Genomic DNA, 13,228 nt, shown 5'->3' with positions numbered 1-13,228 from the left:
TTTACGGAGATGTTTTGAAGCGTGTCCGCAAATTAAAATATGTTAAACCAAATGTTCATATTAAACTTTTCAATTTAATTAACTTGTTTTTATCAAAAGGATACGATGCTTATGTACTTAAAAACACGTGTTTGATGGTTTTCGATTCACTATATCTTTCTTCCCTTAAAATTTGGAATCATTAGTGATATTAAAGGCATTTTTCACTGTTGAATAAAATTGTGTCATTGTGTCGTATGAACAAATCTGCATGAATACTATATTATAGGCATTTTTCATTGTTGAATAAAATTGTGTCATTGTGTCGTATGAACAAATCTGCATGTAAACTACATTTGGACTCAAATCGTACATCAAATCATTTCTGTCTTCAGTTGTCAAAACACCTATATACTGTATGATTCCAATAATGTCGCTTTAATGGAATTACCATTTGTATTCATTTGCTTCTTAATATTAAATCACGTAAACTTGTTTTATTAGTAGCACAGCCCGATTAATATTTTTATTTAGTACTGCCCTTGGAATTTGTTCACGTCATTATGTCATTATGGATTTTTGTGACGTCATACGACCGACTTTCCCAGTTGTAATCTACATGCATAGGTCATTGGGTTTATAACGTTCCATTTTATTTATATTTTCTCTCTGATTTCTTGTTTGATTTAATTATTTTTAATTTGTTTAGCAGTCACATAAACAACCAAGCTATGTAATATGGAATTTTTACACCCATTATTGCTGCTTCTTCCTGTATTTGCGCGATGATTATCTGAGATATTAACAAGTCATAATACTACACAATAGACATTGAGAAAACACATTTCCTCGATTAGATATAAAGTATACGAGTAGAATAAAATTGCTACGTCATGACCTTCGACATTGCAAAAGGCAGACGTATTGTAACGTTAAACCCGCGTTTAATTCAAAGCTGGCGATTCAAATTACAAGTTATGTAGATTCAATAATGGAGAAAGCATCATGAACATGTAATAAGGTTTGTTAAACCAGATAACAACAAGGAAAATTTGGATAATTAAATGAAACAGGTAAGGCATTCTCAAGTGTACATATTTCAGATATGTATAAAATTCGGATAAACAGTAATAGATATACTATATGTCCCATGCATTAAGATTGTGTTTTGTTAAGACTCGTTTTACCACAATTTGGTGATTTCATGACGCGAAGAATTCCCAATGGCATTGGTACCGGATCCGTTCCCAATTGGGTGAAAAAAATCAATGACTAATTATCATGTACATTATGATGTAAATAGGGTTTGGATTGTCATTGCATTATTAAAGTACTGTTTATTTTTATGATGCACATGGAAATCACAAGCTTTATTTGTATGAATTGATTTATGTGACTTAATATGTAAGGATTTATTGAATTTGAAAATATTATTTGTTTGTCATTGATGATGATACTACGGCTTGGTGTAATGAGGGGTGTAAAACAAGCTAAGATTTTATTAAACGCCGAACAGAAATCACTTCTCCTTCTAGTGGCCTCACTTCTCCCTAATTTCAGCTCAGGGAGAAGTCACTTCTCCCTCAAGTTTGAATCTAGGCTGAGCCCTGTGGCCATTTTCGAACTCGTCCGAGATATTTATAAAATCGATGTTTAAAAAAAAAAATGATGATTAGGCAAAAAAAGTGACTTCTAGAGTGTTCACAAGCATTTCTTACTAAATAAATATAAGGAAAATGACCTCCCTGGCGGCCAGTTTTTTTACCGGTCCAAACCATTTTCGAACTCAACCGTCATATCCAAGAAGTTCACAATCTGTCAAAAAAAAATGATATAAATATTAGTTTCTTTAGTTTAGAAGTTGCTTCAAAAATTTAGTTTATAAAATAAGTCTAACTTAATATAAAGAACACAATTTATGGAGTGTGGAAAACTCCAGTTACTCAAATGTAAAAAATAAGACGAATTTACAAAAGTTATTTCAATCAAAAGAGTCTTCATAATTTAGAAAATGCCAAATAACAAGGTTGCCATGGAAACAGTTTCATAGCACAGTAGTCTGCTAAATACACCAAAACACAGTAGGTTAACTTGGCTTATCAGTAAAGATTAAAGATAAGGCTCTACAGTGCATTAGTACACGTACATTTATTTTATGAGATAGGTTTATTAAATTGCATGCAAACTACTGTCTTTATGTACACCACATTTTATGAAAGAAGTCCCAGGTTTGTACAAGGGAGTTAACTATTACTTAACTATTAGAAAGAATGTACAGGTTATCTATCTTTAACAGTATGGCTTATCACAACTAGACTGTTTTTACTATATACATATAGATAAAACTACCCGCCCCTTGGCAGTCATGTTTTTCAAGCAAAGGTTACCATTTCTGAACTCATCCAAGATATCATTGGGACAAATCTTCTGAGCAAGTTTCATGAAGATTGGAAAATAAATGTGGCCTCTAGAGTGTTAACAAGGTTTTACTATAGTCATATAAGGAAAAATACCCCGCCTCCTGGTGGCTATGTTTTTCAATCAACCGACATCATTTTCGAACTCGTCCAAGATATTATTGGGATGAATCTTTTGACCAAGTTTTATGAGGATCGGACAATAAATGTGGCTTCTAGAGTGTTAACAAGATTTTGCTATAGCCATATATAGTCATATAAGGAAAAATGCCCCGCCCCTTGGCAGCCATGTTTTTCAAGCAAACGTAACCATTTTCGAACTCATCCAATATATCATTGAAACCAATCTTCTGACCAAATTTCATGAAGATTGGACAATAAATTTGGCCTCTAGAGAGTGAACAAGGCAAATGTTGACGCCGCACAACGGACGACGGTCAACGGACAAAAGGCGTTCACAAAAGCTAACCATGAGCACGTTGTGCTCAGGTGAGCTAACAATTAGTCCTTTTGCCACTATGTTAACAAACCAATAGCCTCTTTAACCTGACTGGTAATCCACATACATAAACATTTCCATGTAGAATCTAACAACTCCTTAAAGACTTAAGTTAAATAGGGAAAAACTGATTTTCAATTTTTAATACCAGTGACCTTGACTGACCATTCCCAAATGCACTTTTTTCCTTTTGAGAGAATGGCAGTTTTTCACATATAAAGGAAGTTCATGACTCAAATTTACACAATTCAAAGAAGTAAGCTACTCAAATGTTCACAATTATAAAAATTGTGCAACTCATTTATATTTGACAATTTTGAACATATCACGACACATTTTGTAACAATTTCGTAAAGATTACCACTATTTTTTTAAATAAGGGGGCCACTTCATAAAGATGGAGAAAAAAGCCCTACCCACCCATCCACCAGTTTTTAAACGACCTTAAAAAATGAAATTACCTGATATCTCTCTTTCCCACTTTAAATCCAGAGAGACATAACGTGTGCAGTAATGGTTGATCTTTTCTGTTTGTACACCAACAGAATTGGTATAGGTTGGTACACCACAATATTGGTTTTCATTTGAAAGTTCGGTTTGGTCCCTCATGACAAATACAGAATAAATGTTGGCAAATTTAGCATGATCATTTGCTGTTGTAAATTCTTTGTCTGTATTTGTATTTATATACTGTTTCTCTATCCCACATACAAAACTGAGGCCATTTCTTGTAATATTCCTCTGTTCTGTATTTGGATTTACAGATTGTTTTGCTGTCTCAAGCACAGGATGGACATTTTGGTGTACATTCAAATCAGGAGTCTGCTTTCTGTTGACACATACAGAATTGAAGCCAGCTTGTCTTGTGGCATCTTGCTGCGTTACGACACATCCTATCTGTTTTGCTTTCACATCTGCTGAGGTGCAGACATCTTGATCCATCTCTAAACATCCTGTTGTTTCTGATTGTTCATGTACTAAATGGTAGCCATCTTTATTGTTTTCATCATGATGTTTCTCTTCCTGTAGAACATTTGTTGATTTGGCGCATGCAGAATACAAACCAGCAGCTGCATTATACCATTCATCTGTCTCAACTTTGACACAAACTGAGTTTACGTCATCTAGTGTTTGGTCTGAATTAGTGATCTCTGGACCTACCCTAGATGATGCAGAGTTTATATCAGCTTTGGGTGATGATTCAAATTCCTTTATTATCCCAGTCTCGCTTTCTGTGACGCTGCCCATGACATTGTATTCTGTATCACGTTTTCTTTTTTTATACATTTTGGAGGACGCCAGAAAAGGACTTTTCCGTATACTTGTAATTCTGGAAATTATTAACAGATAAACAAACATGTTAGTTCGGTGGGCTGGCATATACTTGAGACAGATATTAATGCAGTATCATTCTCAACAATCCACAACATTTATAAATGTGCTTACATATTGCAATGGCTTGAGAATTGAAATCAGTAAGTAAAACATTCTTTAAACAAGAGATGTGTTTGTCAGAAACACAATGCCCCCTACTGCGCCGCTTTGAATATTTTTTGTGACCTTTGACCTTGAAGGATGACCTTTCACCACTCAAAATGTGCAGCTCCATGAGATACAAATGAATGCCAAATATCAAGTTGCTTTCTTCAATATTACAAAAGTTATTGCAAAAGTTTAACCAAAGTTTAAGTTTGTGACAGACACATACAATGACAGACAGACAGGCCAAAAACAATATACATTGTACCCCCGATCATTCGATCTTAGGGCATAAATAATTGTGTTTCATTTATAAAATAATCATCTTCTATTTCAAATGGACAGAGTAAGCTACACCTTGTTGCAATAGCGAGTAATACCCCCAGACATTGCATGTATTAATCTGAGTAAATAATAATAATACAACATTAGACTATTGGGCATGGTTTTCAATAAGAGTTGTTTAAGGTGGCCAACTTGTATTTGACGGGGCCTACTAGGGGAAGGGTGTACTTGGTGCGACTTTAGCAACGTCCCCTCCAATTGCTACATTCAGAATATGTCATTATTATTTTTATTATATGATTCGTTTATTTAAACATTATACTGGAAAAAGAGGTCAAACCGGGATTTCTTTTCTTTTCTTATATTCAAGAGAATTACATCTACCCAGACGATTTCATTAAATGAGGACATATAAGTTTGAAATTCTATCCATAAAACTTGTTATCGAAGTGAAAGTACATGGCAGATACAGAGTGAATAAAAAAACAACACGCAATAGATTCAACGATGAGCGGAAAGTGTTGAATAATTTTGAATTTAGAGGAAGGTACATGTAGTTCACGGTAAGCAGTGTTCCTAGTTTCTTACACCAGCCTCTTGATTATTTTACATGTACCATGGGTCGATGTAGGATATCCTGTCTTTCCAGTAATTTCCCTTGTTTACTGGAAAATGGGCGTGGGGGGGGGGGGGTCTGCTGCCTTTCCTTCCTGTTGTGTATATACTATAATAGGGGTCTATTTTTATTATTTAGCCTTTATATTAGCTTTATGGATAGAATTTCAAACTCCTGAGTTAATACGATAATATTGTTGATATGTCAACATCGGATCCTAGTTTAGATTTACTGCCAGTTCACAAAATAATGTATTTTGGTTTTGTATAACAAGTAAATTATTAATTTGAAAATTAACAAGAGATGTGTTTGTCAGAAACACAATGCCCCCTATTGCGATGCTTTGAAATAATATTTATCATTTGGCAGGTTTAGAAATTATCTCCCTTTTAAAGATTATTACTTCCCTTGGATTGTATTTTTTACTTTTGACCTTAAGAATAACATTGACTTTTCACACCTCAAAATGTGTAGCTTTATGAGATACACGTGCATGCCAAATATCAAGTTTCTATCTTCAATATTGCAAAATTAATCGCAAAACTTAAACCACGGTTAAAGTTTTGGGACAGAATGACAGAATTACAGACAGACGCGCCAAAAACATAATGCCCCCCAATCATTCGATCAGGGGGAATAAAAAACTGAAACAATGCAAAATGTGACATGCACATCAGACCATATACCAATATATTATAATGATTGTCCAACACTGTTATACACGAGTACCTACATGTACATGTATTCGTGACACACACTAAAGACAATATAGTATATTGATTGTCCGGACTGTCATATGATACAAAGTACATATTAGTGACACACAACATTTTTATCTCCAAGCTTGTTATCACAAATGTTACAAAGCAACAGATATGGATAATGTATCATTTCTTAGATTTGTATTTGACGGATAACGAATAAAAAAATCAATTGCTCAAAACAAATTGCAATAGGAGGTTTGGGGGATGCCGATAATGACGTCACGTTTGCACATGCTCAAATTTTGGCCGTCAGCACTGCGATCATTTCGCTATTGTTTGCTTTTGATGAACCGCATCGCGATAAGGTTATCATAATAATCTTTACTTGAAACATATTCGCGACCCTTTTTAAGACCAACAAAATACTCAGAAATTGAAATTCTTTCAGAATAAATTAAATTCAATGAACGAACGAAATGACGTAAATATACAACAATAGATTGATTTCATGTAATCAACATAATAGAAACTGATTTGAACCTGTATGTCTGTAAAAACTTACCTTGTTACAGAAAAAAATAAATCCTATTGATAAATGTTATTGTTTTTATTCAACTGTTCACACCAATTTTGACACTCTTTAGTTCAGCATTTTTAACCCAGTGTTTAATTGTTCATCACAATTATCGATTATCTCGTTACATGATCGGATGCTGTTCAGACAATTACTAAGAAAACAGGGTGTCATAAACCCTGAATAAACCACATGAATCTGTTCATAATCATTAAACACAATTTATGATACCTCCAGGTCATCTCTTGGCATATTGAGCAGTCATTTAAGCCAAATACTTAACAGCTGCTTTAATAAAATATTTGAACATTTTTAAACAAGAGATGTGTTTGTCAGAAACACAATGCCCCCTACTGCGCCGCATTGAAATAAAATTTCTATTTATCATTTGGCAGGTTTAGAAATCATCTCCCTTTAAAGGTTATTACTTCCCTTGAATTTTGTCCAATCCAACCGGAGGGGGGGGGGAGGGTCTCACAGTCAATTATGACCATGTCAGACATCACTGACAACCAAGGCCTGTGGTTTAAAAGAGATCATAGCCAGACTTGATTATGAATCTTTGGGCATAAGTCCACAGGTATGTAATGAACATCAAAGAAATTATATCATTTAAAAAAAAAATTGGAAAAATCAATCATTTGGGTTATAAATCATCAAAATAATAAATCTGTACAGTAACTGTGAAAAGAACTTCAATTCTTGGTAAGGAAATATATAATATGAGATTTATAATTATATAAATTACTTCCCTTGAAAATAATTGTCTGTAACAAATCTCTATTTTTAGTAGCAAATAATTAAAAGCCACTACCGTGACTGTAGATTCACCACTCAAAATGTGCAGCTCCATGAGATACACATGCATGCCAAATATATAAAGTGGCTATGTTCAATATTAAATAATTTTCTCCTTTTTTAAAGCTTATAACTTCCCTTAAATCTGTATTTTTTACCGTAGACCGTAAAGAATGACCTTGACCTTTTACTACAATGTGTTTGTCAGAAACACAATGCCGCCTACTGCGCCGCTTTGATTTATTTAACAAAAATATGTACGTGGGCAGGTCAGATAACTATGTCCATTTAAAGCTTATTACTTCCACTGCCTTTGTTTTTTCAACACTAGACCTTGAAGGATGGTGTTCACCTTGAAATTTTACCACTCAAAATGTGCAGCTCCATGAGATACACATGCATGCCAAATATCAAGGTGCTATCTTCAATATTTAAAAAGTTATGACCAATGTTAAAGTTTTTTTCGGACGGACGGACAGACTGCCATAATGACTGACGGACAGTTCAACTGATATATGCCACCCTACCGGGAGCATAAAAACATACATTTGTCATAAATGGATTAACAGGAACTGTACAGTGTATATATATTAGCCAGTTTAAGCATAACAATAAAGTGTTTAATAACTATAAATTTAAAATATTGTACTAATTTAATGCTACAAAATAAAGGTATTTAACGGGAATCTGCAAATGTAAACCCTGCTATAACGTGTAAAGATCGTGCGTTACTGCAGTGTTCGAAACATCATCATGAAAAGAAGCAGTCACGTTTGATCATAGTAGGGATATAAAATACTTGCATACAATAAATTAAATGTATAGATTTATGGTACATGTATCATAAAATGCTAGATTTGTATCGCTCATTATCACTAGTTAAGTGTTTTCAATAAACATGTAAAGACAGTTTAATTTCAAAATATGCAGGTGTTTATTTTCCATTTGAATGCTAAAATTTCATTCAGTGTTAAAACGAAACGAAAATTCATTCAATGTAAAAGAAAATTAAAACTACATTGAAAGATTGTAATTATTGCGCTTTTTTAGGGCTTTGTTTTATAACTGATTCAATGCACATCTTACATTAAATTTATATCGCTGATAAAAAATAACACTATCTCATGATTCGCATCCAAGCCACTTATGATTATAATCAAATTATTATATGATTTATTATTTTTGAATTATCATCTATTTTTATTGTCAGTATTTAGTATTCCTAGGATCTTTAATCTAATACAATGTAAATGGCCATGATCAAGAAGTGTGACGGCCAATCTATTTTTAGTAACGGAAAACACTTCTTGTGACATCACGCCAAAACCTCCTGTAGATTCTTGGTCCTTTCAGTTCTCTGTTTCTCTCCGTACCACGTTTGATTTTATTTTGAGTCCATTTAAAGCTGTTCCGGCTAGGAAACGTTCATACCTGTCGGCACATCTAATACTTAACAATTCTTTAAACCATCCAAACCGTCCAGAAATGAAGTGGTTTAGAGAACACGCTCAGATTTATTAGCGTAGTGGAGACAGCTTCTGAAAATCTGAAGCACATATTGGAAATTAAATGTTAACCTGGTGCGCGGCGTTTACAATTTCTAGCTTTAAATCAACAGTGCTCACTTTTATAACGTTGATCCGTTGTCACAATGAAAACACTTGAAAATTAAACAACGTCACATCATTCGTGTTGAAAGTGTGAGTGTCTTGATTTTTGCATAAAAACTTTGTATCACAGAGAACATCGAGATCTTTAAATTTTGTCAAACAGTTCATTTAAAACATAACAAATCTTGAATAGTTTTGAATTGACATTTCATCTTAAAATGTAAAACACGCTTTACCTATACTGTAAAGGTCTTTAAAATTTATTGTTATTATTGAAACAGTTTTTGCAGTGTATTCTGGAAATACGAAATGTTAGTGGAATGTAACCTTATTCCGAACTTTCCACGATTAATTCAGGGCTTTTTTTCCTTCTTTGCGATTGGCCGTGGACGGACATTTCACAATTTTGACACGGCCAATTCACAAACCTGACATGGCCGTGAATATTTACAAAAACGGCCGTTTTAAAGCGTGAAAAACGGACTTTTTGTGCTCAAAACTGTCAAAAACGGCCATTTCGGAACAGAAATATAAGTTTCATAACCTCGTTTTTAATTCCGAATTCGCGAAAAACTGTCGACTCGCGTTACCGATGTTTGTTTGTTTTAATCGATTTTAAAGTGTTGTGTAACCGGTGAAACCGGCGTAAATAGTAAAAGCTCTGCCCAGCAACGTCACTGTAAAAAATGGCGACGCCGAACGCTCTCTACTACACGAAGAAAATAAAAAAAAAAACGCAAAATAATCCCGATTTATTTAAATTTGGGATAACAGTAAATTAACAAAAGCTTTCTACAGAAGGGTAAGATTTGAAACATGCACATTGATAACATTATAAGGAAAGTCATTTGATAAAAGTGAAAGTATCTGCCGCGGCTTATGTATTGATGGAAGCTAGTCAAAACGGCCCCTAGTCAAAACGTCCCCTAGTATTGATGACCGAGACTTGTTATTCGTATCTGTTTACGGTTGGAAATCTTGGTTAAAGTACATGTAATAATGTGGTTTTTTCATATATATTTTTTTCATTTAAATGCATATTCATGACACATATTCATGATTCAAACTTTGTATGTAGTCTATTTATGCTTTGTGAAAAAATGTGAAAAATAAAATAACTTGTTTACATTTCTTACAAAAGTACTGTTTTTCAATGTATACCTAATGTTTCAGATCAAATGACAACCTCCCAGGGAGATCATCATACACTGGCAAGGGTCAGGCTCACAGAACATGAAAATTATCATGAAGAAGGAATTTTCCTCTTCAGATTTTGAGAGAATTATTGACATTTTCAAGAGTAAAAAGAACAGAATTCTAAAGCTGTAAAGTCCAGAACATGTCTGAGTTATGTGCCCTTGAAATGTTCTATGTTTATAAATGTTATTCCTGTGGTAAAGAATTGTTGGGACCAGGTATTTTAGTTGCATTTGGTACATGAATAATTTTTTGCAAATCAGATATATGTATATGTGTTGTTATTGTATCAAATACAGTATTCATAGAAGGAAAATATGCCTTTATTGCATTATTTAAGGAAATTTTGATAATATTCAAGTGTTTAACATGCTTTAGCTATGCTAATGCATTGAACTTTGAATTTCACAATTTAAAGAAGTTCGCGACTCGTTTTTTCACAATTTTAAGAAGTTCGCGACTCAATTTTTCACAATTTTGAAAAGTTCGCGACTCAATTTTTCACAATTTTGACAAGTTCGCGACTCATTTTTTCACAAAGTGAGGGGCCAGGGCCGCTTCACAAAGTCAGGAAAAAAAGCCCTGTAATTCTACTCGTTTATGACTTAAAACTGATGTTGATCTAATGTATGACTTTAAAAAAGCAGAAGTATTTGCGAAGTAAAGCACTACAACAAACACAACAACCGTTCACGTACATTTGCGGGGCGAGGTTAGGGTTTTCGGTCTACTCTGTTGGCCACAATCCACTAACTTATTAATGTACCGGAAGTACCAAATTATACAGCAATGAAAAACGACCGAAAATTTGCGAAACCACCAAAATCCAATATATATTAATCTACTGCAACTGGAAATATAATATTGTACACACAATTCACCTCACTAAAGGCATCAGCTGATGGCCACTTAATAAGTTGATAATGGACGGCGGGATCAACAAAATCAAGGGTTCTAAACGGGCTCCTTTCATGGTAATCGGAAGTCTGTTCCCTTAAAAGTTAAATCATTGTGAACTCATAATACATTTAATAACATACAATGTTTTATTGTATTAGCAGGTAAAAATTGATACTATTACAGCGATCGTATTAACTTGAGCTCTATACTATCGTTATTTTTAGATCACACTTGAGTTATTCCAAACAAGAAATATCTTTAAAAAAGATATTCGGCGTTGAAAGTTCAATGAATGAGATCAAGGATAGCGAATGTCTTTTTCTGTGCAGTTCTTAGCTGCATCACACGCAGTACGGGATGTTACGCGGAGTTTTCGCGGCTTATTTTACAGTATTACATATTGCTTGTAATAAACCTATAGAAACAAAACAGAAAACCAAAAGAAGAATGGAAGTGAAATTAAAACATATGAGTCAACCGGCCACACGCGAAGTATCCGTATTTATAGGCGCGTTCTTCGAACAAACCTATTTTAGTGGTTTGTCGCGCATTGCCATTTGATTTGATTATTAACAGTATCGAGAATCATCGCGCTCATGCTTAATACATTAGTCAATATGGTGGAATAATTATTGTTAAATTAATCAAAAATAATATTTATGATTGTATTGTTGAAAACACATTAAGAATCTAAAACTGTTCTATCTATGAAGCCTTTTCATTAGAGATAAAATTGTTTCATGCAGTAGAACAGTGTTACAAAGACGCGGATATGTTTCCAATGTTCTGGTGGTATACTCAAATCGGCCAATGGAATAAATGATGTATTCATCCGTACCTAGCCGCGGGAAATTTTATTTGAATTTTATTGGACACTTACAAAGTCAGGTAAGGTGAAAAGCTGGCTTAATACAGCTACGCCGAAAAAATGGAAAACCTGTTTTGCCAACTACGGAAGAACACAATCGTCAAGAAATTCTATATATGTTAAGAATTTATGGAAAACGGTAGGAAATAATAGGATAAATATAATTGCATGTGCGTTTTGGATAAAGATCAAGTGTATCATGCTCGGCTCGAAAAGCCTCGCGCTACCATGATAAGTTTGAAAGCTCTGATACGAATATTGTCTGCATGCAGCCATCGACCAATCAAAACACGCACGTGCTAATCGGTTGTGTGTGCATAAGGAGCTTAGATTAGACATGTGTACGACTATATCAGGAAAAAAACGGCATCTGGACAATCGGAACCTAGTAATCGGCATTCAGTGTTTTTTTTTTGCAATCAAGCACAATCAGAACCTCCAGATTGTCTGAAATGACATATAAATCGGGTGCCGATTACCCAGGTGGACAGTTTAATTTGGTGCCCATTGATTAGGTGGACACATTTACCTCTTCCCGTACACGCAACACTGAACAAATGAGGCAGCCTACAGGGCCCAGAGAAGAAAACTGATGAGGCAATTTAGTTTGATGACCATTAATTTATGGAGCATCCACAACCAACTCTACAAGCAGGCAGATGTTGGTCTGCTTATCCCTTCATCTATAGCTGGTAGGCACTTCATTAGGCTGTAACAAACACAATAACAAACGAAATATGTTTTTTTTTGCTGCTTAAATATCCGTTTGTATTTGAACCAAAGCAATTTAAAGTATGTAATGCTAGAGTTATTAAAAATTGTGTTTATTTTCAGACTGCGAGCGGGGCTTTAGCACAAGGGTAAAGACTGATAATCGTTCTCGTCTGAAGTCTCGCTTTGATTATTGTCAGCATAGGAGGACGTGCAATTGAGGCAGTTGTCTTCGGAATAATTGTGGATGCCTGGCACAAAGAGAAGCCATGTATCGGTATGCTTTTTTTCAATAATTGTTGCGTTCTTATCATATGCCTAGTGTTATTTTGTTTGTTATTAAGTAATACAATATATGACTTAAATAACAGTGAAATGAATGTAGGACTAAGAAATAACAATAAATAAATAATTAAATAGGTGCTTTCAGTAGTTTGAGTAGTCTAGATTTTAATCTAGGACATGTTTGGTACATTAAAAAATCGACACGCTAAGGGGGCGCGACCCTTCCGTACTTAGCCCTTCCACGCTGTCATGCCGCTGTACCTGACCAAAATCCTGGGTAAATGACTGCACTTCCATTTTTATTCA

At 34.3% G+C, this 13,228-nt stretch overlaps 1 protein-coding gene across 2 annotated transcripts in view; it reads right to left on the bottom strand.

Moving 5' to 3' along the window:
- LOC127838901 (zinc finger protein 160-like) overlaps nt 1-10,919 on the bottom strand; it is a 91,507-nt gene extending 80,588 nt beyond the window's left edge. The window contains exons 1-2 of one of the 2 annotated variants that reach the window (XM_052366970.1): nt 10,857-10,919; nt 3,357-4,225 (exon numbers count right to left, since the gene is read on the bottom strand). In XM_052366970.1, coding sequence (XP_052222930.1) covers nt 3,357-4,182 — 826 coding nt within the window. In that variant the 5' untranslated portion in view covers nt 4,183-4,225; nt 10,857-10,919. Of the gene's footprint in view, nt 1-3,356; nt 4,226-10,856 lie in introns of those variants that run through there. The other variant, XM_052366973.1, reaches the window with a different exon arrangement.
- Nucleotides 10,920-13,228: the final 2,309 nt, after the last annotated feature.

Source organism: Dreissena polymorpha, chromosome 7 (assembly GCF_020536995.1).
Source record: "Dreissena polymorpha isolate Duluth1 chromosome 7, UMN_Dpol_1.0, whole genome shotgun sequence".
Lineage (NCBI taxonomy): Eukaryota > Metazoa > Mollusca > Bivalvia > Myida > Dreissenidae > Dreissena > Dreissena polymorpha.
Note: the sequence above shows the minus strand (reverse complement) of the source record. Positions and strands in the feature narration are given on the sequence as shown.